General features: G+C 44.8%; 2 protein-coding genes across 3 annotated transcripts in view; one reads left to right on the plus strand and one right to left on the minus strand.

Moving 5' to 3' along the window:
• The window catches only part of DOCK2 (dedicator of cytokinesis 2), a 426319-nt gene that overhangs the window by 213313 nt on the left and 186665 nt on the right, over positions 1-26341 (plus strand). The window lies entirely within an intron of this gene.
• INSYN2B (inhibitory synaptic factor family member 2B) overlaps positions 1-26341 on the minus strand; it is a 123130-nt gene that overhangs the window by 19343 nt on the left and 77446 nt on the right. The window contains exons 2-3 of one of the 2 annotated variants that reach the window (XM_082378774.1): positions 3142-5401; positions 1944-2018 (exon numbers count right to left, since the gene is read on the minus strand). In XM_082378774.1, the coding sequence (XP_082234900.1) occupies positions 1944-2018; positions 3142-4520 (1454 nt within the window). In that variant the 5' untranslated portion in view covers positions 4521-5401. Of the gene's footprint in view, positions 1-1943; positions 2019-3141; positions 9023-26341 lie in introns of those variants that run through there. The other variant, XM_082378775.1, reaches the window with a different exon arrangement.

Raw genomic sequence — 26341 nt, forward strand, 5'->3', positions numbered from 1 at the left:
GTGGCTGCTCTTCTTGGAAGACTGGAAAGGGATGTGTGGATAAAGGTTTGCCAGCCCATCCAGGGGTAAATTTAGAATGTTTGCTTGGGATATTTGAAGTAAGTACTAGAAAATGCAAACATTCTCAGACTTGTTGGAAGGTTGTAGTTTAGCCAAATATTACTATTTTTAATTCAGCCTAGAACATCAGAATGTCAGAACTGAAAGGGACCATAGGGACCATCTAATTAAAGGCCCTCATTTTTCAGATGAGGAAACTCAGAGGCCAGAAACGATTTGCCGAAGGCCAGGGCAAGAAACTCATAGTAGACTGGAAAATAACCATTTGTCCTTTTCACTTACATAAGCTAAATAAAAAGTCATCTGAAGGTAATAGAAAATACATCATCTGGCTGCTGAAAAAGAGACTTTTCAAAATTTAAATGGAAGTTAGTTAAGAATAATTATTTTTGTTTATGAGGAAAAGTTTTTGTCCTCCCTAACAGTCTAGACATTTAATGATTTTTGTCCTCCTGGTGATTAGGAAATTTGCGTAAGATGGGGGATATAAAAGAAGAAGGAGCAAAAGGTAAGCAATTGATGAGACTCCCTAATTTTTCTTTCCAATGCACAAGCCTTTTCCAGAGCCCCCTTTTAAGAGGGGATATTTCATACCAGGGTAAAGGGCATTTTTTTGTGTGAGAGGTCCTGAAACTCCTGTTATTGTTATTGGTGAAAAAACTTTGTGGTCCTTTGGCTCTTAGGTATAAAGTGTTGACAGTTCAGTGAGAAAATGCCCAAGGCCTCACCTAAGGGTAGGGGCCCCCTGACTACCAGGCCCCCATCCCTTGCTAAGATGAAATCTCAGGATTCTGCTGGAAGGAATGAGACATTTTAAAAAGAAGACACAGGCAACCCAGTTGGGCTTCAGTTTGCTCAGGCCCTAGCTGCCTTTCTCATCAGAGAGAGAAAAATAATAGAGAAAACCAAACCATACACTTCTGTTAAACAAAGTTAGATTCCATCAACTGAAATGACTGCTTTTGACCACTTTTCCACTGTGCCACTGAAAGTAGACTTCCAGCTAAAGGGGCGTTGATTTTTCCAGTAATAACAGGAATAAGCTCTTGGATTGGTACAGAAATTGACTGTTACAAAAGGCATTCAGATATATTTTCTCATTTGTTCCTAATGGCAACTCTCAAGAGGGATAATTGTTCCCACTCTACAGATGAGGAAACTGAGCTCCAGACAAGTAAGCAGGCGTAGACTTGGGGATTTTGACTTCAAGTTTAGTGCTCTTACAACTGTATGCTGTTTCCCTTCTATTACTTATAAAAATTCACTCTATTGCAGCAATCTTACCCCCTGCTGGAAAGAAACAATGTACTTAGAAGTGAATACACAGTGCTTAGCACAGTTCTTGACATATAGTAATTGTTGGCATGTGATAGCTACTGTGGAGGAAGAGGCTGTGTGGTACAACAGTCAAGATCATAGGGCTTGGGATCAGAAAGATCTGGATTTGAGTCCCAAGACTCTGAATATTTGGTTGGAGAGCCCCCTCTGCTCTCCGAAAATGCTTTATGTGAGTGGAGCCAAATGGCTGAACTTCTCTGAGGACGTTAACGCCTACCTCACGAGGTATACTGTGAAACGAGACGCAAACGGGCATGCACAGCTTGGCAAGGCGCCTGTACTCAGTATTCAGTAAGTGGAGGGATGATGATCTCAAGAGGATTTGCTCATAGACCTTATTGTGAGGAAACAAGGCAATGCCTGCCTTGGAACCAGATGTTAACATTTCATAGTTAAACACCTTGCTTTTTAAGTCTCAGGTATTCAAAGGCCTCCTGTCTTTGCCCCTCTCTTGAATTTCTGTGCCTAAGAGAGCTTACAAGAATGTTCTGTGGGCCCTGCAACTTCTGTGCTCTACAGAGCAGGCCTCGGTTGTGGCCAGGTACCTGTATATGATGCACGCTGTGTTCTGGCAGGTACTGCAGTTGTTGAGATCTTGGCCAGTTCGATAAAAGTTGCGCCTGCAAGATAGAGCATTTGCTAGATAAATCTATGGGCAGAATCCCCCTGGGATGCACGCATTCTACAGACTCATTCCCTGCAGCACAGCATTGCCCCTCTCATGAGTACCAAAGCCTGAAGTTGCATGGCCATTACAGACACAGAAACAAGAAACCCCTGTTAATAGAACCTCACATTTCTAGAGTGCTTTATAAACGCTTAAGCACTTTGACATCTGGGTTTTCTTCATGCTGACAATAACCCTATGAGATGAGCCAGTTATTCTTACCCCCGCGTGATAGATGGGGAAACTGAGAGACTTTGCGAATGAGTAGAGGAAGATGATTAAAACTCCAGATCCCTTAGTTCAGTGCATTTCTCTCTGTATCGTCACAGTGCTTCTCTCTTATAAGGCAATGTTGATTCTGATCCATACCAGCGAAGGCCAGTTAATTACGTCTTCCCTCTCCTACCCTTTTGTTGATTAGCTTTGGCCATTCCTTCTTCTCAGTCTTTAGAGAGCACTGTTTCAAGGAAAGAACAACCCACACCTAAACAAATAACTGCCTTCCCCTCCCCAGACTGATGCTGAGTCACCCAGGAAAGCATTTTGTGACTTTTTTTCTCTTTGCAAAATTGTGATCTCATTTCAGTTTCCATTTAGCTGGTCCATGATGGACTGGCCCAAGCCTTCAAAGTGGTCAGTGGTGGGGAAGGTCAACAGTAAGCTTAGTGGCCACCTCAAGTCCTCTGTGACAAACCCATAAATAACTAAAATACTGTGCAAATGCAGTAACTTGCTTCAAGGATGGGGGTGGGGGAAGCACCTACATGCTATCATTTTCCCCCATCATGTATCAACTGGACTCACATCTTAATAAAAATCACTTTTGACTCTATTGCTTCATTGCCCCCTTTCTGCAGTCTGTTGACATCTGGAAACAAAAACACATCACCGTGGAAATCCACCAAAGCCTACAACCAAGCGAAACCCAGTCAGAACAAAGGGGGACCATTGCTTACAATTTGGGGAAACAACAGAATCCCAAACATTTTGGAGACATTTTACTAACAGAAACCAGTGCTCTCTCTCTGCCCCTGTCCTGGCAACTGACTTAACCCAATTAAAAAAATCCACCTTACCCTTCTGTGAGAGCTCGAGCTTTCTCCAAGTCTTGAATTACATTCAAAAGGACTTTAATTTTCTCTTGGTTTGAGTGCAGAGATTCCTCCACGGATTGCAGCCTGCCCTGGAGGTCGCAGAACTCACCCTGTGCCAGGTGAATTGGATTAAGCGCACCCATCTCCGTGGTGCCCTGCTGTTTTGTCTCCCTCCTTGGAAGAGAGGATGGGAGGTGATCGCTTTCTGGACAGTTTTGAAATGCTGGGATGTGTGACTGGAAGGGGTTCTTTGCCGTCTGCTCCTGACACACAGGGGCAGATTTTGACTCACTGTTAGTTTTGAGTGACTGCAGATCCTGGTGATTGTTACTCGATGAAGCACAATCTGAAGCTCCCCCTGGCTGGGCTGGCTGGCTGTGGGAGCCTGGCGAAGGGGAGCTGTGAGTCCGTGGATGTGAGGGAACACACGTTTTCTTTGACTGAGATGACAATGGGCCAAGGTCTTTGTCATCAGAGTTATCTTTGGGCAAAAGCATTTCAGGTTTAAGTTTCCCTGTGCTGGGCATGTGGTTGGCACCGCTGGTGGCATTTAAGCAGGAGAGGGGTCTTTCTGAATCTGATGGTGGCACTCTTCTCCCATCACCTGGATGCATGTCAACCAAAGTGGGTATGGAGTTGCTAATCTCAGCAGACCTGTCTAGGCTGAAAGTGGACTCTCTACCTGCCCAGGTAGGGCTGTGATAAATATCATCTGGGACCTGAATGGCAGCTGTTGCTTTCTCTGAGGCCCTCCATGTCCCTGCTTCCAAGCATATGCTCACAGGCCCATTGCTTTGCACCTTGGACATTCTAGGGAGAAATGGGTGGGACACCTTGACCCTTTGAGGCCCATCTTCAAGATGCCGAGCCAGCCTTAAGTAGGCAAGGTCAGAGGACACAATGTCCTGTTCAGAGAGATTGCCGTTCACCTGGATGGCATTTTGGGATGCTGTCTGCATTTCCACCAGGGACTTGCTAGCTGTGAGTCTCTTCCTTTTGAAAACTGGGAAGTGCTTCCTGAGACTGGGGGAGGTTTGGATGGCGATGTGCCGAAAGCCCCCTGCCTGCTGGGACCTGGGGAAGGAGAGTGAGTAGGTGGGGAGCTGATGGTGCCCGGAGGCCTGAGTCTTGCCCATTACAGCCGGGTCCTCAGAAGTTTGGATGTCAACCTCAGCTAGGGCAGGTGGAGTCTTACTGGTGCCATCTTCCTTAAATCGTACCTGCTGAGATTTGCTCCTGCGGTGGTGAGGTTGCTTCACAAGCTCCACCGACTCTAGACTGTTACGCTTCAGAAGCACAGGCCTCACTTTCATACTTTGCTGGGCCATTGAGCCTCCCTCAGTTGAAAGGATTGGGACCATACACTTCTCCTGGGCACATTTCCTTAGGTCTTTGGAGCAGCATCTAATGACAGCATCTCAGACACAGAGATCTGCCGGCCGAGATGGAGTGGTCCTCTCCTCTGAGTATGGGCAGCTCTGTTGGCCATTCCCAGCCAGTAGGTTTTACTTGGGGGCTCTCCGTAATTCTTCCCCTGCAGTTAAAATATTATTCCATCGCAGTGGTAATTGCCACTTAGGTAAACAAGGAGTTAGGCTAATTATTAAACCTGATCTACCACGAGAGCTGGTGGGCTATTTATCAAGGGAGGCTGGCAGGCGGTTCTGATCCTGGAAGAAGCTTGCTGTCGTGAACAAAAAGACAATGAAAGTACCATTTAGGGGATAGCGCCAGACTGCCAACATGTGAATCCAAAAGAAACCTGCTACGTCTGGAACATACGGCTTCCTTTCCGGGAGCGTCAATTTGCAGTGTAAAACTACAGGAAACTTAAACACATCTTTCCATTTCATGTAAACAGGCAGAGAAATAAATGACCTGGGGCTTGGCTCCTTTGATGATACGTGATGCTCCTAAGGGAAAATCCCCATTTATGTCAATCACATATTCTTCGTTTGGGGCCATTGTTTTCTTTCATGCTGTTTCCCTTTTCTTCAGTGAGGGAAACTTATCTGCCTAAATAGCCTCACAAAACCCCAGTGGGGTGTGATGGGGACAGGATTGAGGCATCCGAGGGCATTCAGAGGGCAGAGTCCCTGTCGTGGTGTCTTGGCTGAAGTTCACATGTGGGAAAAGTGAGCCACATCTGCAACTTCTGGGTATTTGAGCCAAAACCTTTGTTCGCTTGGCCTCGGGGTCAGGGTCTGGGACCTGGCAGTCTTTGCCACCAGGCAAGGAGAGTCTGAAAGGGAAGAGATAACAGATGCAACTGAGAACACAGTTCCTGGGGGCCTGGGTTTCTCTCCAAATTCCAACCTCCCAGCTGAGGGCTTTTGATAGTGGATGGTCTGGGGGTAAGTCAACTTACTACCTTTGTGTCTTTTCGCCTAGTTAGCCAGCCACCTTGTGGCTACAGGGCCTCGGAACAAAATGCCTGTCTGCCTGGATCGCTTCCTCCTTCCACTCCCAGGCACCCCCCAGCCAACTCCTATTCATCCACGAAGTCCCAGCTTAAATGGCACTTCCTCCTGAAATTTTCCTAATGACTCCTCCCTCACATACACCTCTGATGCCACATCATATCAGGACCCCCATTATACCTTTTCACCACATTCTTCATTAACACAAATTGTAGCTCTTCCTTAATAATCATTTGTGTATGTATTTACTTAATGTGTATCTCCCCTACTACCCTGTAAGCTCCAGGGTGGCAGGAGCTGGAGCCATTTTTTTTACAGCTTAGGTATTTCCATTCCTCCTTTAGGCTCTCTGTGGGTGCTTAATGAGTATTTACTGAAACAGAGGATGGCTGAATAAAAGCAAAGGAGAGCCTGGGAATGGTGGATGGGGGTCCTAAGGTATCTTGCCAGGGCAACAGGATGGTGGATTCTCTCTGCTAGGACTGAAACATTTGCTAGAGGACAAGATTTTCCCCTAATGTCTTCATTTTTTAATTGCTTTCTAGGAGATAAATGTGCATAAAATTCTCCGTGCAAAGTGTACCTTGTAATAATAACAGTTACCATTTATTGAACACTTATCTTTACCGTGGTGTGGGCTTTACTTGCATTAATCATAACAACTCTCATTTACCAAGTAGTCACCAATGCACCAGGTGCTGTTCTAAGCACTTTCCAAGCCATAACTCCTTCATTCCCTGCCCTATAGAGGTGGATACTCTTATTATCCCCATATTACAGTTGAATATGCTGAGGCCCAAGGACACAGAGTTAGTGATAGAGCCAGCGTCTGAACTTAAACAGTCTGGCACCAGAGCCTGTGCTCTCAGCCTCTATGCTCCACTGCTTTCCCAATATTACATTATCTCATTAATCCTTAGAACAAAACTATGAGGTATTATGATCCCCATTGGACTGATGAGGAAACTGAGGCTCAGAGAGGATAAGTACCCAGTGGAGGAGCTGAGACATGAACCCAGGAGTCTATGACTCCCAAGTCCATGTTCTTGCCCATGAGGTTATGACTTTGTCCCCTTGGGATCTTCCTGGTATTCGGGGCAGATGGTGTTAGTGATTTGAGTACAGAGTTTGAGGACCTGTGCAGGTCTGGAGAGATGCAGGAGATTGTGCCCTGGCCTTGCCATGGCAAAGTGAACCTGTTTGCTGCTAGTATGAGGGAGCCCACAGAAGTGGAATGAGGCAAGTTTGAAGCCTGCTTGAGTTGACCAAAGGATATTAAAAGAAAGTGAAAGTGATAAAATAGTCCACAAGTATTTGGATGTCTTTGAGGGAGTATTCTGTCTGTGGCACTTGGCCTTATCATTAAGGTCGAAACCTCTGGCTTCTCTAAGCACGGGTGCTTTGCTCCCAAGATGTTCTTCATCCTGCTGCTTGGGGTGCTGTTCTGTGGGTGCAGCTTAAGCCCTGTTTCTCAGTGTTCTGCTCTCCCCAGGAATTACTAGATAATGCCAATGGCAATTTCAGCTTTCCCAGCTCCCAGCTGCCTTGAGAAGGGCCACCTGACCCAGTGGGGCTGGCACAGGTAGTGGCAGGTCCTGAAAGAGGAAAGGATCCATCTAATGCTAATGAGTTGTCAACTTATCATGAGATCCTGCAACTACTCCTCACATTTTGGGTTCAAACCCCTGTCCCTTACTGGCTGAAGGGTTTTTGACAATACTTATTCCCTCCAAGCCTCATTGTTTTCATCTGTAAAATGGGGATGACACATATAGCATAGACACTACATATGCATGGGTCTGTTGGGGGAAGTAATAAGACAATGCATGCAAAGCCCTCAGTGCAGAGCTCAGGACACAGTAAGTGATCAGTGTGGGCTTGCTGTTGCTGTTAATACCGTTGTAACCACGCAATTAGCTTTCCTTTTTGTGAATGCAGGAGAGCATGTAGAACTGCTATCTGCAGCTTTTCTAGAGCAGGTAGAGCCACTCCTGGTACAGAGAATGGGCAGTCTGGGGGAACACTTGCCTCATCTGTCTGAAAAGCAGGGCTGGCCTATGAGCTGCATCACCCTGTAACTCTGGGGAGATGGCGCTGTTGGTGAAGGGCTCCCCGGTCACTCTACACAACAATCCCAAACAACTCCATTTTTAAAATCAGTTTTGTGTTTCAACAACAGAATTTTTAGATCTGGAAGAATCCAGTAGTTCATCCCCCCCTTCCAAGACTAAGTTCCCTCTCCATCATCTTCTTCCTGTAATAAGTAAGCCTGCCTGGATACCTGTAGTGACAGGGAGCCCACTACCTAATCTCACAGTCAACAATTATTATTTTTATTAAGATTAGCAAACATGTATTAAAAACTTGTTATTACCAAGCACTGTGTTAGCACTTGGCATTTAATCCTTAAAATGGCCTTTTGTACATGACCCCCCTTTTGCAGAATGAGCAATTAAAACTTACTAGGTTAAGTCACATGCCTAAAACCACACAACCCATATCTTTAACCCTTGTGCTGCAGAGCCTAGATATTTATATGTCTACTCGTGTGGATTTCTTTGCTTAATTGTCCTCTACCTTCTCCCTCTCCTTAACTGTTCATTAGTGCTTCATTCTGGGAACGTTAACTCACTTAGACTACGATTGCCTGAAGCTGGTTTTCATAAGAGCTAATATCTAGTGAACATTGATTATGTGCCAGGCATTGTCATAGGTGTTCATTTACTCTTGTCCTTAATCTTCATGACAGTCTTAAGAGGCAGGTGCTGTCAGTCATACATTTTGTAAATGAGGAAACTGAGGCACAGAAGCTTAAGTAATTTGTCCCAAGTCACTTACCCGCTGAACCCAAGGACTGACCCTGGAGCATAAGCTCCTAACCACTGGGATTTCCCGCCTTCTCCAGAACTAGGAAAGGACTAATCTTGTCAGGCTGTTAGGCAGGTTTCAAAGTCACTCCACATTTTCCTTCTGAAAGTCAGCCATTATTCTGGTTTTCACCCTGCTTTTTCTCCAGAAAATGTGTATATCCTTGACAGGTTTTCTTTTGATCTTTGAAAGCAGTTTTCTATTTTTAAATTATTACATGTTCATTGTAAAAATTCAAATAGTATAGATAAACAAAGAAAGGAAGGAAGGAAAATCACTTGATTTCTCGCCACCCAGAAAGAGCCACTGTGTACCAATGGTTTGGTGAAGTTCACTCTAGGTACCCTGCGGTGCAACACTTGCACATTCATAGTAGGCACATTGCATATGCGTGCAGGTTTACAGGAAGACTTTTTTTTTACTGAACAATATGGAGAAAGTTCCACATTATGGCACATAGATTCACACCATCCTTTTAAGTAGGCTGATAGCACTATGTTGTCTAGTTATACCATGATCTATTCAACTAATATCCTTTTGTGGATATTTAGGTTGTTTCTAAATATTTGGTATTATTATTATTATTATTTTTTTTTTTTAATTTATTTTATTTATTTATTAATGGCTGTGTTGGGTCCTCGTTTCTGTGTGAGGGCTTTCTCTAGTTGTGGCAAGTGGGGGCCACTCTTCATCGCAGCGCGCGGGCCTCTCACCACCGCGGCCTCACTTGTTGCGCACCACAGGCTCCAGACGCGCAGGCTCAGTAACTGTGGCTCACGGGCCCAGCTGCTCTGCGGCATGTGGGATCTTCCCAGACCAGGGCTCGAACCCGTGTCCCCTGCATTGGCAGGCAGACTCTCAACCACTGCGCCACCAGGGAAGCCCTGGTATTATTAATAATTCTGTAAATAACATGTTTTGCTATGTGAACCTTGGAGCACTTGTCTAATTATTTTCTTGGAATAAATTTGTGGAAGAAGAATTAGTGGATTAAGGTATGTAGGCATTTTACATTTTGTTGATATTACCTCTTTTCCTTCCAGAAAGTTCTAATGGGCAACCCTACTATTACTGCATAAGGAGGTCTTTTCACCAGGGCTTCTTTGTCACTGTTTTTGGTCAGTTTCTGATGATTTTTTCATCATTGCCAATAAAATGGGAGAGAAATTGTGTCCCATTATTCTCATACTACATTTGGTACAAATAAAGAATGAAAACTGGAAAGTGACAATTTAAACAATTAAGCTTCCACAAGAGTGGAAATTCTTGTGTCCTAGACATGACCTAGGAAGCTTAGCAAATATAAACATTTCCACTTATAAAAAATTGCATATTTACATTCCAGTTCCTTTGCCTGCAATGCCCACCATGACCTCTACACAGACATATCCCGAGGAGGACACCTGGCTAAAGGGAAGTACCTTCTGTAGGCCTCAGGTCTCACACGCTCCCAGCTGGCCATTAGTTGATAGGGAGTTACCTGGGCCTTGGTAGTTGGGGCTTAATAAGTATCCTGGCCAGAGTCCAGAATTGCTCCCTAGAGGTGATTGCAGTCACCCCTTTCATGCGCAGTGGCTGGGGGTCATTGCTGATCTTTACAATACTTCATTCTCTCTTCCCTTGATTATTAACTTACTGACACAAACCGACTGTTTATGTTCCAACCATGCCTTTGGTCCATATCAGATGTTCCTCATGAAATTGGTGTCAACTTAATAGATACAGAAGTTGGTACTTAGTACTATCTCTGTAGGTACTTGGCACTATCTCTGTAGATCTTAAACTTCAGACTTTCTCTGGAATAGACTCCCAGGTCTCCTCTCTGGCATGTATTTAGGCTATACAGTGGAGGGTTTGGTGCATAGGCTTTAGCTCTGATTGATTTGGACTAGAATCTTCCACTTTTCTGACTATTGACCTGGAACAAGTGACTTGGCCTTCATGAAACCACATAGAGTTGTTGTGAGGACTACATGAGATAATCTATATAAAGTAATCGGCACAGTCAATGTTAGCTTTTCACATAGAACCTAACTGGAGACTATGATCTCATGTGAGTGGTCTGGGCCCATCCACTTTCCCTTGGGAGAGTAAACCACAGGTAAGTTTATAGGAGGGAACATACAAGGATGGCATTCCCAGGAATTCTGCCCATCTCCCTGCCGCCTCTGTGTTTGTATACCATGTTTGTGTTACATTTGTCTCCCTGTACAGTGATTATCTGATGACATGCAGTCTCCTCAGTTAGACTGCAGGCTTCCTGAGAAAGGAAAGTGCTCACAGCCCACTCGAGCCCCTGGTTCCTACCCCCAGCTTGACACAGAGCAAGTGTTAGGTAAATTCTTGTCAAAGGAATGAATATACTCCCATGTTACTTTCATTTGCCTTAGCTTCTATGGCATGGGATAGTTTTATAGTTAGCATGGAATAAATATTTGTGTAACTAATTAAGAGCAAATAAATTAATTCACTTCCAACTTGCTTTTCCTTTCAATGATGTATTATCAATGATATATTTTCAATAGTTCTCCGTGATGAATGAACTATGTCCCTTGGTATAGACTGCTTGTTCTATTTATGACTCAGATTCAATTTGGTTAAACTTTATTGAGAACCTGTTATGATCTGGGCACTGTGATAAACATAGTGGAGATTACAAAGAAGAATAAGACCTAAGCCCTATTATAACACTAAGAAGGGACCTGGTAATGCGACTTCATATGGAATCAGTCTCTGGGAAGTGGTACAGAGTTGGGGATGACTTGGAGGAGAATACTTGATTCACTTCATCTATTCAAATCCTGTTGTATCAGGGTGCTCCAGAGGTGCTTTACATTTCAAATGGGGCTTGAACTTTGTCCTTTGGGCTAGGAGTCAGCAGTTTTTTGGTTTTTTTTTTTTTTTTTCTGTAAAGGGCCAGATAGTAAATATTTCAGCTTCACTGGCCATAAGGTTTCTGCTGCAACTATTCAAACTCTGCTGTTGTGTCAAGGAAGCAGTCATAGACAGTATGTCAGCAAATGTCTGTGTCTGTATTCCAGTAAAACTTAAATTTATGAAACAGCCAATGGAACAGATTTGGCCTAGGGAGTAGGGCGTAGTAGGCCAACCCTGGCTTTAGGCAATGGGGAGTCACTGGTGGGGTTTGAGTGGAGATACTTGATTATGTTTCTGTTTTTCAGAGAAGGCTCCGTTTGCCTACACCTTGCCATTTCCTTTCTCCTTCTAAACTTAGAGTCAGTAATAATAACCCTTACTATTCATACCATACTTTACAGCTTACAAAGAATTTTCAAATCCCGTGTAATCACTCCTAGGAATGTTGGGAAGCATTGCCCCTGTTTCAAAGAGGAGCAGTCAGACCCAGAAGAGTTAGATGGCTTGTCCTAAGTCACAGAGGTGGAACTGGAGCCCACACCCCCGAGGCCAGGTTCAGGGCTCCAGTCAAGACCCCTTGACCCATCCTCTGCCACACGCACGCACTCCATTTAGCCAGCCAGCTGTCTAACCATTTTATGTGTTGGTCATGTTTCCTCAGCTGGAGGATGCATCCTTAAAGGGTAGGAATATGTCTTATACTCCTTTTACATCCTCCAGTGTAGGAGGCACAGTGCTGAGTTTGTCGAATCTGATCTCCCACCCCTGGGTCTTGTGGTTTTTCCCATCAAAGTTTCCATTCCCTTCCATCTGTATTCAGTTGACTGTTTGGTCAAATCTGTTGGCAAGCATTACTGCATACCCACCTGAAATCAAAGAGTTAATGTTTGCAGTCCAAGCCTTTATTCGGCTTTCCAATTTGAAAATTGCCCTAGCAGCTTTCTCAATAAGGAACAGAGGGCTGGTCAATATTTTGGGTCTGTCTTAATCTGCACTTTTCCCCAAATGGTCAGGGAGTCAAAGGGAATTGGCTTTCTTTTTACCATCTGGAATTACTAAGCAAACGTGTACTTGGAGGCAAATTAGGAACCAGAAGGCCAGTTTAAGATCAAAACTCATATATTTGGACTCTAGAAAGATATTTGATTTGTAGTCATCATGAAATCTTTTTCTCATTTTTCAACGTGCCATGTTTGACCTTTTCTCACAATTTCTGCTATTTATACCAGGTCTCCATCATCTCCCATCCGTACCACTGAAAGAGAGGTCTCCATTCTTCCCCTCTTTACCATCCATTCTCCACACAGCAGCCAAAGTGATCTTTATAAAATGTAATCACATCACATCAGGCCCCTGTTTGAAACCATCCAAAGGTAGCCTACCAAATTTAAATTAAAATCTAAACTCTTTACAAAAATCTTCTAGAAACTACATCATCTGACCTTGCCTACCTTCCTGACCCCATCTCATCTCAGACTACTTTTCCCCTTGCTTTCTATGACCTGGGTCCCCCAGCCCTGGACATGCCAGATTCATTCTTTGTCATCTGACCTTTGCACTGGCTGTTTCTTTGGTCTGGATTGCTCTTCCCCCAGATCTTTCCAAGGTTGGTCTCTCTGCGCATCAAGGCTCAGCTCCGAGGATGTCCTCTCCAGGTTGCCTTCCCTAACCCCCTCTCCATCCTCCATGTCCCTCTGTGCAGCTGTGCCCTAGTCTATTAGCGTGCTTATTTATTTGTTGATTGTCTGTCTTTGTCCCTTTTATTGAGGAACCTCAATAAACATTTAAGGAATGAATGAGTGAATGACTTATAGAGTCATACAAAATCAGAAATAGCACAGAGAACTTTCAAATCTGAAACCTTAAGGAGCATCTCATTCAGTGGTTTTCAAATCTCCTTTAGCCATGGAATCATATTTCCAGATCCAAGCTGAAGACCGGTCCCTATATCTAAGAGAGAATAAAGCCAAGCTGTTGTAGAAAAAAGTGTGGAATGCAGTGCTCCCCCAGTCACTCTGAGCCACGCCCTGGAATCCTAGGGTTCCAAGCAGGCCCACTTCGAAAACCCCTGAGACAAACCCTTTCATTGTACAGATGGGGAAACTGAGTCTCTGAGCAGCTCTCCTCTACCTGTAATGTCCTTAAGAATACAGGGTCACTGGTTTGTATCCCAGACCCCAGAATGGTCCCTGGCACAGAGCAGGAGCGCGGGGCAGGTCTGTTGAGCTGTTCAGGTGATACTGAGTTGAAGGCAGAAGTGGAACTGGATGCCAGGTCTGGGGCCTCTGTTCTCCAGTGCAGCAGAGAGACGGAGGTACCTTGGCTTCCATCAGGTTCAGGGTCTGGCACCTCGTTTAGAACCAGACCTAGTGGAGAAGACCAGCTTCCTGCTCCCCTTCTACTACTCCAGCCCTCAGATTGCATTTGTCAAAGAAACCAGGGAAGTTAGGGTTGCCATCTACCGCCTCTCTATTTTTTTTTTTTAACATCTTTATTGGAGTATAATTGCTTTACAATGGTGTGTTAGTTTCTGCTGTATAACAAAGTGAATCAGCTATACGTATACATATATCCCCATATCCCCTCCCTCTTGCGTCTCCCTCCCACCCTCCCTATCCCATCCCTCTAGGTGGTCACAAAGCACTGAGCTGATCTCCCTGTGCTACGCGGCTGCTTCCCACTAGCTATCTATTTTACATTTGGTAGTGTATATCTGTCCATGCCACTCTCTCACTTCGTCCCAGCTTACCCTTCCCCCTCCCCATGTCCTCAAGTCCATTCTCTACGTCTGTGTTTTTATTCCTGTCCTGCCCCTAGGTTCATCAGAACCTTTTTTTTTTTTTTTTAGATTCCATATATATGTGTTAGCATATGGTATTTGTTTTTCTCTTTCTGACTTACTTCACTCTGTCTGACAGACTCTAGGTCCATCCACCTCACTACAAATAACTCAATTTTGTTTCTTTTTATGGCTGAGTAATATTCCAGTGTATATATGTGCCACATCTTCTTTATCCATTCATCTGTCGATGGACACTTAGGTTGCTTCCATGTCCTGGCTACTGTAAATAGGGCTGCAGTGAACATTGTGGTACATGACTCTTTTTGAATTATGGTTTTCTTAGGGTATATGCCCAGGAGTGGGATTGCTGAGTCATATGGTAGTTCTAGTTTTAGTTTTTTAAGGAACCTCCATACAGTTCTCCATAGTGGCTGTATCAATTTAGATTCCCACCAACAGAGCAAGAGGGTTCCCTTTTCTCCACACCCTCTCCAGCATTTATTGTTTGTAGATTTTTTGATGATGGCCATTCTGACCGCTGTGAGGTGATACCTCATTGTAGTTTTGATTTGCATTTCTCTCATGATTAGTGATGTTGAGCATCCTTTCATGTGTTTGTTGGCAATCTGTATATCTTCTTTGGAGAAATGTCTATTTAGGTCTTCTGCCCATTTTTGGATTGGGTTGTTTGTTTTTTTGATATTGAGCTGCATGAGCTGCTTGTATATTTTGGAGATTAATCCTTTGTCAGTTGCTTCATTTGCAAATATTTTCTCCCATTCTGAGGCTTGTCTTTTCGTCTTGTTTATGGTTTCTTTCCTGTGCAAAAGCTTTTAAGCTTCATTAGGTCCCAAATGTTTATTTTTGGTTTTGTTTCCATTTCTCTAGGAGGTGGGTCAAAAAGTATCTTGCTGTGACTTATGTCAGAGTGTTCTGCCTATGTTTTCCTCTAAGAGTTTTATAGTGTCTGGTCTTACATTTAGGTCTTTAATCCATTTTGAGTTTATTTTTGTGTATGGTGTTAGGGAATGTTCTGATTTCATGCTTTTCCATGTAGCTGTCCAGTTTTCCCAGCACCACTTATTGAAGAGGCTGTCTTTTCTCCATTGTATATTCTTGCCTCCTTTATCAAAGATGAGGTGACCATATGTGCGTGGGTTTATCTCTGGGCTTTCTATCCTGTTCCATTGATCTGTATTTCTGTTTTTGTGCCAGTACCATACTGTCTTGATTACTGTAGCTTTGTAGTCTAGTCTGAAGTCTGGGAGCCTGATTCCTCCAGCTCCGTTTTTCTTTCTCAAGATTGCTTCGGCTATTCGCGGTCTTTTGTGTTTCCATACAAATTGTGAAACTTTTTGTTCTAGTTCTGTGAAAAATGTCATTGGTAGTTTGATAGGGATTGCATTGAATCTGTAGATTGCTTTGGGTAGTATAGTCATTTTCACAATGTTGATTCTTCCAATCCAAGAACATGGTACATATCTCCATCTGTTTGTATCATCTTTAATTTCTTTCATCAGTGTCTTATAGTTTTCTGCATACAGGTCTTTTGTCTCCTTAGGTAGGTTTATTCCTAGGTATTTTATTCTTTTTGTTGCAGTGGTAAATGGGAGTGTTTCCTTAATTTCTCTTTCAGATTTTTCATCATTAGTGTATAGGGATGCAAGAGAATTCTGTGTATTAACTTTGTATCCTGCTACTTTACCAAATTCATTGATTAGCTCTAGTAGTTTTCTGGTAGCATCTTTAGGATTCTCTATGTATCTGCAAACAGTGACAATTTTACTTCTTTTCCGATTTGGATTCCTTCTATTTCTTTTTCGTCTCTTGGTTGCTGTGGCTAAAACTTCCAAAACTATGTTGAATAATAGTGGTGAGAGTGGGCAACCTTGTCTTGTTCCTGATCCTAGGGGAAATGGTTTCAGTTTTTCACCACTGAGAACGATGTTGGCTGTGGGTTTGTCATATATGGCCTTTATTATGTTGAGGTAAGTTCCCTCTATGCCTACTTTCTGGAGGGTTTTTATCATAAATGGGTGTTGAATTTTGTCAAAAGCTTTTTCTGCATCTGTTGAGATGATCATATGGTTTTTCTCCTTCAATTTGTTAATATGGTGTATCACATTGATTGATTTGTGTATATTGAAGAATCCTTGCATTCCTGGGATAAACCCCACTTGATCATGGTGTATGATCCTTTTAATGTCCTGTTGGAGTCTGTTTTGCTAGTATTTTGTTGAGGACCTTTGCATATATGTTCATCAGTGATATTGGTCTGTAGTTTTCTTTCTTTGTGACATCTTTGTCTGGTTTTGGTGTCAGGGTGATGATGGCCTCATAGAATGAGTTGGGGAGTGTTCCTCCCTCTGCTATATTTTGGAAGAGTTTGAGAAGGATAGGTGTTAGCCCTTCTCTGAATGTTTGATAGAATTCTTCTGTGAAGCCATCTGGTCCTGGGCTTTTGTTTGCTGGAAGATTTTTAATGACAGTTTCAATTTCAGTGCTTGTGTTTGGTCTGTTTATATTTTCTGTTTCTTCCTGGTTCAGTTTCAGAAGGTTGTGCTTTTCTAAGAATTTGTCCACTTCTTCCAGCTTGTCCATTTTATTGGCGTATAGTTGCTTGTAGTAATCTCTCATGATCCTTTGTATTTCTGCAGTGTCAGTTGTTACTTCTCCTTTTTCCTTTCTAATTCTGTTGATTTGAGTCTTCTCCCTTTTTTTCTTGATGAGTCTCGCTAATGGTCTAATGGCTGTCAGCCACACAGCTCGCTCTGGGCTTCTGTTTTGACGATGTGGCTCTGGAGAGCATGGACCACTTTTCTGGGAATTGGCTGAGGAGAACCATGAGGGCGCCGAGCATCTTGAAAATGCAGAACCAGTGTGGCGGCCGCCGTCTCTTCCAGGACGAGCAGAAGCCTCCCCAAGATGAGTGGGGTAAAACCCAAAATGCTGTGGGAGCCGCCGTGCTCGTGGAGAAGAACCTGAACCAGGCCCCTGTGGACCTGCATGCCCTGGGTTCTCGCCTCTTTATTCTTATTCTCTTTCTTCTCCCTTCTCTTCCTTTTTTAAATTATAAAATGTTTCAAGCATGCAAAACAGCACAGAGGAGAGTACAGTGAACATAGCAATCACTGTGAACCTACAGCCTAGCTTCAGAAAGAAAATGTTACAAATCCAGCGAAGGCTTCCTCCTCTGTTCCCTCTCCTCTCTCCTTTTATTCCCTTCTTCTGTCTTCCCCCTCCTCCTTCTTTTCTGTTTTCTCTTGCCCTTCTCCTCCTCCCGATTTCCCTCTCCATCTCCCCCCAGCTCTCTTTGTCCTGACACCTCTCTTGCATTGTCTTTATCACACCCTCCTTCCTCATCCTTGTTCCCTTCTCCTTTTCTTTTCTTCCTCTCCAGCCCCTTCTCTTGCCTTCTCATTCTCCCTTGCATCTTTAAGAAGAGTTTGTGGGTCAGCGATTCATTCCTTTGGCTGTTCAGTGTCAAGGGTGGGAACTCAGTATCCCTTGGAATTGCTTCTCCTACAAACCTTAGGGTACCTGCCCTCCAGGGACAGTCCTCTGGTCCACACATCCCCTAGCTAGAGGCACTAGCTGTTCCTGCTGGTACATCAGAAAGGTCACCTCCAGCTTGCTCTCTCCAGGGTAGAAGTGTTACTATCTTCAGATGCAGTTGCTGGTCACTTCTTCCAGCTTCTTCTCACAAAGGAAAGAGCAATAGTCTGATGAGATATCTCGTTATTTTACTCGGCCTTTTGAATTTTTTCCAGAAAGATTTTCTGATCTCTCTCACTGCATTTTATTTCACTACATCACTGGGGATGTTTTCTTACCATTTTTAAGGTTATACTCTTTGGACTTTAAAGAATTTGATTTACTCTTCCCGAGGCCTAACACTGGGGGAGCTGCCTGCTCAGACATGCAGAAGAATCTGGACCATTTTGTATTTGTCATCAGAGGAGTAACTCTGTGTCAGATGAAAGTGGGGCACAGGGTTGGTTGAGTGGTTACACCTCAGTCCTCTCCTCCAGCAGCTCAAGTCCAGGAGAGCCAGCAAGAAGCTGGGCAACAGTGATTTGCGTTGTTTAAATGGACTCATTCATAGGGTATGGAGTTGGATTAGGCCACATCTAGGTTCCTTTTCAAGGTGGAGGTGTCCATACTTCCTGTTTCAATTTGAGGGGAGGGATCAGTTACAGCAAAAGAAGGCAGGAAACTCCTTCCCCATGTCAGCACGACCTTCTTTGGTTTTGTGGCACCTGTTTCCTTCTTAATCAGTCTGAGTTTACACTTGGTAATCTCATTCTGTAATTGTCTGAAGGTGTTATGAATAAAGCAGGAAAAGTCTCCCCATTCCAAAGGGACCTATACTCCTGTGTAAACCAGCCAAATGCGTTTGGTTGATTAAAATTCTAGTACTTATACTAGAAATAAGAATGACTCCAGTGACCCTTTGGTCTTTAATAGAAATGCTAAGGTTTTTTCAAAATGTTTTCAGATTTACTGGCCCATTTGGGCCTCACACCAATTTCTGCCAAGACCAGACATTATCACTCCCATTCTGCAGATGAGGAAATTGTGGAAGGGAGGGGAGAGATTTACCTAAGATGAGTGTGGTCTGGTATGACCAAAGCGACCTCAAAACTTTTTAGATCAGGGAATGTCCATTGGGGCTGGAGAAAGGCCAGTGCCCACCAGAGGGGCCTTGGGTGAAGGCCAGCAGAAGTGGCCCACAGCACGGCCTTGTCGGGGACCCGCACCACAGACCCAGCAGGGACAATTGTCAGGCCCTGGACTCTGCAGCACTCCACCCACCCCAGTACCGCAAAGCATTAGCAGGCAGCTGCAGTGAAGGCTTTCCCGCTGCTGGATCCCTGCCTGCACTGCAGAATTTTCACAAGGAGAAGGGAAGGGTGGGAAGTTTATGGTCTGATCTAATCACAGATGAACCGAGAACTCTGTGGCAGCCAGAAGTTTGCAGACTGCGCAGGACTCCGGTGCTGTTAAAGAGCCCATCCCTCGATTCTGAGCCGAGCAAACGGTGTGCCCAGCCTGTAGCATGTGCGGCATGTCGTAGGTGCTCAAAAACAGTGGCTTCCGTTGTTCTCATTTTTATCACGATTACCATGATGCCTTGGGCCCCAGCCCACACAGGGGACAGAGGACAAAACCCCAGGGTTTGAAAGTGCCTGCTGGGAGCTGTGGCAGATCTCAAGTAACATTAAGGAATGAAGTGAAGTAATAAAAGTGAACTTTAAGGAGAAAATGCTGTCAAATGTCTCCTCTGGTTTTCATGTTCTCCATGAGGCTTGGTGTTTCCCAAGGGAACACAGATGTCTCTGTGGCTTTTTGTTGTTCATTTCCTCCTCTCTGACTGTGTCCCGGTCCTCTGGTGCAGACACCTCAGACCATTGCTGGAATCAGTGTCCCCTTCTGGCTTCCCGTATGGTCCCCGCCAGTGCTCGTTCTGAAACCCCATCTGCCTCCCTTGCAAGTCACAGGTGGGCGAGGACACCTCTCATTGCCTCTCACTTGACGGGCCCACGGTGTTGGCCTAATGACAAGGATGCCCTGTGGCATACTGATATTGGTCAAATCACAAAAGGATGAAAAAGCTCGACGAAAAGGAAAAGGATGAAAGCTCGAAGAAAAGGAAAAGGATGAAAGCTCGAAGAAAAGGAAAAGGATGAAAGCTCGTGGTTAAACATCTTCCCTCCTCCTCCTCCTTTCTCCTTTTCTTCTCTGCCTTCCTCTCCCTCCTCATTCCCTCCCTTCCTTCTTGCAAGGGGAAGGGCATGTGGGCAGAGAGAGCCAGGCAGCCTCAGCCCCCTTCTTACCCTCCAGGGCAGGAGACGGAGAAAAGCACTGAGCTGGGCAGACTGCTTTCCCAGGGCCCAGGGGTCCTCACTCTTAGCCACCTGCAGTCCCCCGAGTCTCCACCCCTGCCCCTAGCCTGGAGAGAAGCACCTGGCATTCATTATCCTATCGTGCTGAGAGCTCCCCCAGGGCCCCATGCATTCCCCAGACTCCAGCCACCAGGGCCCCTGCCCTCTGCATAGCTGCAACTCTAACCATAGCCCCCAGGAGTAAGGGTGGTATTCCATCTGCTGGAACTGAATACTTATAATTATTTGGTGTGGCCTTTTTCCTAATAAAGAGTTATTCACATGTTCACACCTACACTTGCTGAATGACCTAGAACAAGTCACCCGATCTCTGTGAGCTCAGTTTCCTCATTTTAGAATGAGAAGAAGATTTGGCTTATGTCATGAAGTGTCTGGCACATAATAGGTATAGTAAGGATGAGCCAGCAGACCTCTTGGCTTCCTTCCTTCCTTCTTTCCTATTTTCTGGCCTGGACATTGTCCCCTGATTGCCACCACCCCCATCCCCTGCCCTTGTCGTGTTTGAACAGAGACCTTTATACAAATGACATGGTCTCAAGCCAGGCCCTGGCTACCCTCCACAATTCCTGCTGGTCTTGTGTTGGAGGTTGGCTTGCTGCACAGAGGCACAGGGCCTGGGGAGAGCACCCAGAGCACTGGGGCAGGAAGAGGGAGCCAGAAACACTGCTGCTGGGTGTGTGTGTGTGAGGGGGGGCGGTGAGCAGCTCCCTAAAGTTCACCTCAATATCCCCTAGAACGAGGTCTACAACCTCACAGGCCAGAGTTGCTATGAATGGCTGTCTTCATCTGAAATACCAGGATCCATGCGGAGCGGTTTGGAGTGGTCAGATCGTTTAGGTAGCATAGCACGGTGGACAAGGGCATACATTTTGAAGATGGACCGCCTAGCTTTTGATGCTGGCTCTGCCATTTTCTGAATCTATGATTTAGGGTAAATTACCTAACCTCTCTGTGCTTCGGTTTCTCCATCTGGAATACGTGGCTAATAACATTACTTCATAAGTTGGCTGTAAGGTTGAACTGAAATTACACTTGTAAAGCATTCAGGGGAGGCCATGAGAGCTGAATAAATGTTGGCTCCTGTTATCATTACTAGTGTCATGACCCTTGGCATCATCATCACCATCATTACCACCAAAGTGTGAGAACCAACAAAGGTTTCTGTCACTCACCAGACATGCTGCTCAAACTCTCATCTATGAAACACATGTATTTATCATTCATCTCCTACCTACTACACTCAGTGGTTGTGAGAACTGACTGATACAGAAGTGAATGCACGTGATAGTTTACCATAAAAAAGCAGATATCATAAAACTAAAAGCAATAGTAACTAACAGAAGATAGGAAGCAAAAAACAGAGTTAGGAAAGAGGAGAAAAACTGAGCGTAAACTTTGGTGTGAGCTTCCTCGTAAACCATGGCAAAAAGGGAAACCCCGTGGGACATGTCATTATCATTACGTAGTGCATAAAATAGGTCATTTCATCACAAGTAATGACCTTTTTCATAACTTTGAGCTCTAAGAAAAATTTACCATAAGAATATTCACTATAAAAATTTCTTTCAAATCTAAAATTTCAGGCCTAAACTCCCATAGAAAAGATAATTCTGATGAGATTTGGGAAGTATCACGATAAAATTGGTTGAAGGAATATGAGTTCTTTAACCCGTATAAGAGAAATAGGTTCCAGGTGAAGACTTCAGTACCCCATCAAGTGGGGGGATGGGGGCAGCATTTTTCTGTGATGTTTCTGAAAAAAGGGATCAGAACTCCTTGGTTGAGTGCCTCAAAGATGCAAACTAAGTTTCAGCTAAAGGTAAGAATTCCCCCAAACTCAAGTAACCCAACAGTGGGGTGAACTGGCTGTGAGGTAGTGAGCTCCCTGCCCATGCAAACGTTTGTCTGGACAGCCAAACTTCCAGGGCCAAGTGGGGAGGTTCATGGCACTGCCAGGGAGAGTAGAGATGACTTCTGCACCCCAGGCCACTTTCATATTTTCCAAGTCCATGTAATATAGGAGCAGACTCTCCAAAGATGAGATGAGCTTTTCTCCCTTGAATGTAGATGAACAGCTATAACAAAACCCATTTCCTACAAATCTGCTCCCTTAGAAATCAAGGAGCAGGCTGGCTACAGCAACCAAATCCCTTTTTAAATTATTACTTAAGATAAAGACTATTAGCAAGTCATTTGGCCAAGCAATTGTCAGCAGATTTCAGGAAATGTTCCCCTTGTCAGAAGTGACTGTGTCACTTGTCACCAACCTCCTGTGTGTCCCATCTGCCATCAACATAAGCAAGTGCACATAAGCAAGGGCTCCCACAGCCCCAGCCCTGCTGTCCTCCATCCAGGCATTCATCAGCTGGACTGCCATCATCTCCTCCCTCACTGGGGCTCTTTTGGGACAGGGCCATATCCTGCTCAGCATGTATGACCAGTGCCTCCACAGTGCCAGGCTCCTAGCAGACAGCTGTAGCATATGGCTAGGAGCATGGGCTCTGGAGCCTGACAGCCTGCGTTTGAATTCTGGCTCTATTAGCTGTGAGCTCTTTGAGCCTCAGTTTCTCTATCTGTAAAATGGGATTGATAAGAGTACCCTGTGCATGTGCATGCGTGCACATGTGTGCGCGCGCACACACACGCAATTGTAGTATGTGTTAAATGAGATAATAAAAGGTAAGCTTTTGGCAAGTGTTTGCCTTATCTGTTGTATCAGAGGTTGGCAGACTATTTCTATCAAGGGTCAGATAGTAAATATTTGCAGCTCTGGAGGTCTCTGTTACAACTATTCAGCTCTGCCATTGTAGCATGAAAGCACCATAGGTAATACATAAATGAATGAGCCTGGTGGTATTCCAGTAAAACCTTATTTACACAAACAGGGAGTGGATGAGATGTAGGCCATAGTCTGCCAGTCCCTGTGATTATAGGAAGCAGTAAGTGAGATGATCAGATGGAAAACTTAAGCAACCACAGAGGCTACAGGGAAGAAATGAAAGGTGGTAGAATGGTGATTTCAACAGTAGTGCCCAGTGGTTAAGGACTCAGGCTGTAGAGTCAGATAGATCTGGGTTTAAATCTCGTTTGTGTGAATGGTGTATGCTCTCTGTGTCTTGGTTTCCAATTATATAAGATGCTAAATGGTGAGTAAAGGGGACCTATCTCAAATGGCTGATGTGTGGATGAAAAGAGATGCCGAGACGGAGTGCTAGGCATCTAATAGATGTTAGTAAGTGTTAGCAACAAGGATGGTGATGACAAAGTGACTGTTGAACTGAACTAAGGGAAACTGAACCACACCTACTCTTGCATTGAGGATGCCCACACAGAATGGCTCATTAGGTAGAAAAAGGGCTTCCGATCCTGAGAGTGGCTGGCACCCTGCAATGAGCCTTCTATTCCACTGTCCATGAATGGGGCCAGTATTCCTGGCTTTCTCCCTGCAGAGGCAGATATAATAAGACCTTGGTGGGAGAGCCTGCCTACCACCAAGAAACATGATGCTAAGTCAGCACCAAAATCAATGGCTACGATCCTCGTGTGTGTCAGAAACGAGCCAGTCTTGCCCTCCTCAAGTGGATCTGCAGATAGCTAGAGGGGCCAAAAAGATCAGTAATGGAGAATATGAATTTTTGTCCTGGGCTGTGCAGAGCCACTTGGAGACTTGAGTTTGGAGCAGGTCTGGGAAGGCCTTTGACTTTGAATTGCTTTTGTTGGAGATTAGTGTCCTGGGAAAGGATCTCTGCATATCACATTTTGTTCAGGGAAGATATTGCTGTCAGAGGTGAGGCTCACGGTGTTCCTCTCCACTCCTTGTTGATGCATGAAGACTGCCTAACCAGTGGGTCTCCGCTGTGTTCATACTGTGCTTTTTTTAACTCCAGAAGTTTTTATGTCTTATTTTCTTTGCCTCAGGTTTCACAGAAGAAAAATATTCTGGAGTCCTATAGCCCTAATTAATGCTATCAGGCCTCTATACCCTAACCATATACTAATTGGTATTGATTTTCAATTATGTCATTTCTCTCTACTAAGATGATGGGATTTTCCCAAAATGTCCTGTCTTTTTTCCCCATGACTAGAAACCACAAACTCTCTTTTCCTTTCCTCCCTTCCTTCCTCCCTCCCTCCCTCCCCCCCTTCCTCCCTCCCTCCCTCCCCCCCTTCCTCCCTCCCTCCCTCCCTCCCTTCCTTCCTTCCTTCCTTTCTTCTGGCACACCTGCTATGTGCCAAAGATTGTGTTGGGCATCAGGAATACCTTGACGTTCTTGAGTCTAAAGGATGAGATGGGCAAGCTACAGACAGTGTGGTAAGAGGCAAACTCTAAGCAAGTTTGGGGTACTGTGGAAATCTACCTACCAGGAGCCTGACCCATTACTGTAATGGGGAAATGCTTCCTGGTGGAGGTGACCCTTGAGCCACACTTTTTAGGATGAGTAGGAGTTCAAGTACGTGAAGATGAAGGAAGAGGCAAAGTCACAGGTGTGCCTAGTCTAGGCAGGGAAATGAATGTTGTTCCCTCTACCTGAACTTGGTTATTTGGTGGGGCAAGGGCATGTGGGAAATGTCAGGAGAAGATGGGCTGGCAGGAGGCAGGGCATAACAGGACTTTTAGGCCAAAGAGATCTTCTGGAGCTACTGTTTCTCTGATTTGGCTGTGATTATGTCAAGAATGTCATCTCCTTTGTCCACTGCTACTAATTAGTTATACATGCCTTTGATGAATAAGGGGATAAAGTAAGTTAATTATGACTTAATATGTAGAGTTTGCTACCTGCTGTCTTTCAATACATGAAGTCTGTTGGGAGAGGGGGAGCAAGAAAAGGGCTCTTGATGGTGAAAAAAACTGAAAAATATTTCCTCCTATTACCAAGACGCATGTAAAACCTGTTCTGGAATTTAATTTAAGTAAATTGATAAAGACAAGCAAAGAGTTGATTAGCAGTTCACCATGTGCCTAGCACTGTGGGTCACCCGGGATAAAACCGGTATAGCAAACAGTCGTGGTCCTGCCCATTTTGGAACTTAGCCGTGGGTAGGAAAGGTCAATGGTGAGCAAGTAAACACACAAATAACTATGCAATTATAAGATGTGCTAAGTGTTGTGAGAAAAGATGGGGTCCTCTGAGGGAGTAATAGGGAGACCAAATTCACATGGAGGATAAGGGAACTACTTTCTGAGAGAGTGACGTTTGAGCTCAGGAGAGATGGGGCGAGTGATCTAGGTGGGCGGCTGGGCATGGAAGGAGGGTGTTTCAGGCAGAAGAACGCTGTGCATCCTGGTCCTGAGGCAAGGAGGTGCTTGGCCTGTGTAATAGCTAAAGAAAGGCCGCTGTGGCTGGAGCCCAGGGAGCAGGCCAGGGTGGGCCCTGCGAGGATGGACAGGAGCGGTAATGCTGGTCCTAAAGGTCATGTTCAGTCTTTCAGGTGATTCTGAAAACAGCAGGATGACTTTAAGAGTTCCAAGCAGGCTGTGTGTGGGTGTGTGTGTGTATGAGAGAGAGAGAGACATGAGCACATTTGTATTTTAAAATGAATCTTCTTGTTGTCCTGAGAAAAATAGTTATACAGGGAGGGACAAAATAATGGGTTCAAACCAGGATTTTCCAGGGGCACTTGTAGGATTTTCTGGATCCTCTCAGCCATGGGCTATGATGTGACCACCATGTTTGCTTACGTCTTTTGGTAAGGAAGGCAGCCCCTTCTTCCGTGTGGTGGCCAGTTTGTAAGAGTGCCTGGTCCTGGGGGCAGTGACGCCCTCTCCTACCTCGTGTTTAGAACCCGGGTGCTGTGCACCGTACCATCCATCTAAGGCATCACCCTTCAGAAGAGAAAGATCACCCAGCTGTGCAGTCAATCAAACTGTTTGGTTCTCCAGCTCTCTATGCAGGGTTACTACAGGGGCCACAATACAAATGAGAGTTCATCGTGACCTTCAGGGATTATGCCATCCATCAGGGCAGACAGCGCAAAAACATTAAAAAGACCAAGGGAAGTGCAGGAGAGTGATGACAGGTTAGTCCAAGCATGTGTTAGCTCCCCCGATAAGGAGGTGATGAACTGCCAAGACGACCTCTCCCAGGAGTGAAGAGGTGTGATGATAAGTAACATCATTGAGCAGTTACTCTGGACTAGGCGCTCTTTTAAAGGCTGTGAATTCTATTTCATTTAATCCTCACAGCTACACAGTGAGCTCCGGTTTAGGAAGCTGAGGCACAGAGAAGTTGAGTAGCTTTGCTAAGCTCCCACTGCAGTAAGTAGCACAAAGGGGTTGGAACCCAGGGACTTATATTCGAGAGCTCATGCTCTTAGCTTCGACGTGACTG

This window comes from Balaenoptera borealis (assembly GCF_965194805.1).
Source record: "Balaenoptera borealis genome assembly, chromosome: 2".
NCBI lineage: Eukaryota > Metazoa > Chordata > Mammalia > Artiodactyla > Balaenopteridae > Balaenoptera > Balaenoptera borealis.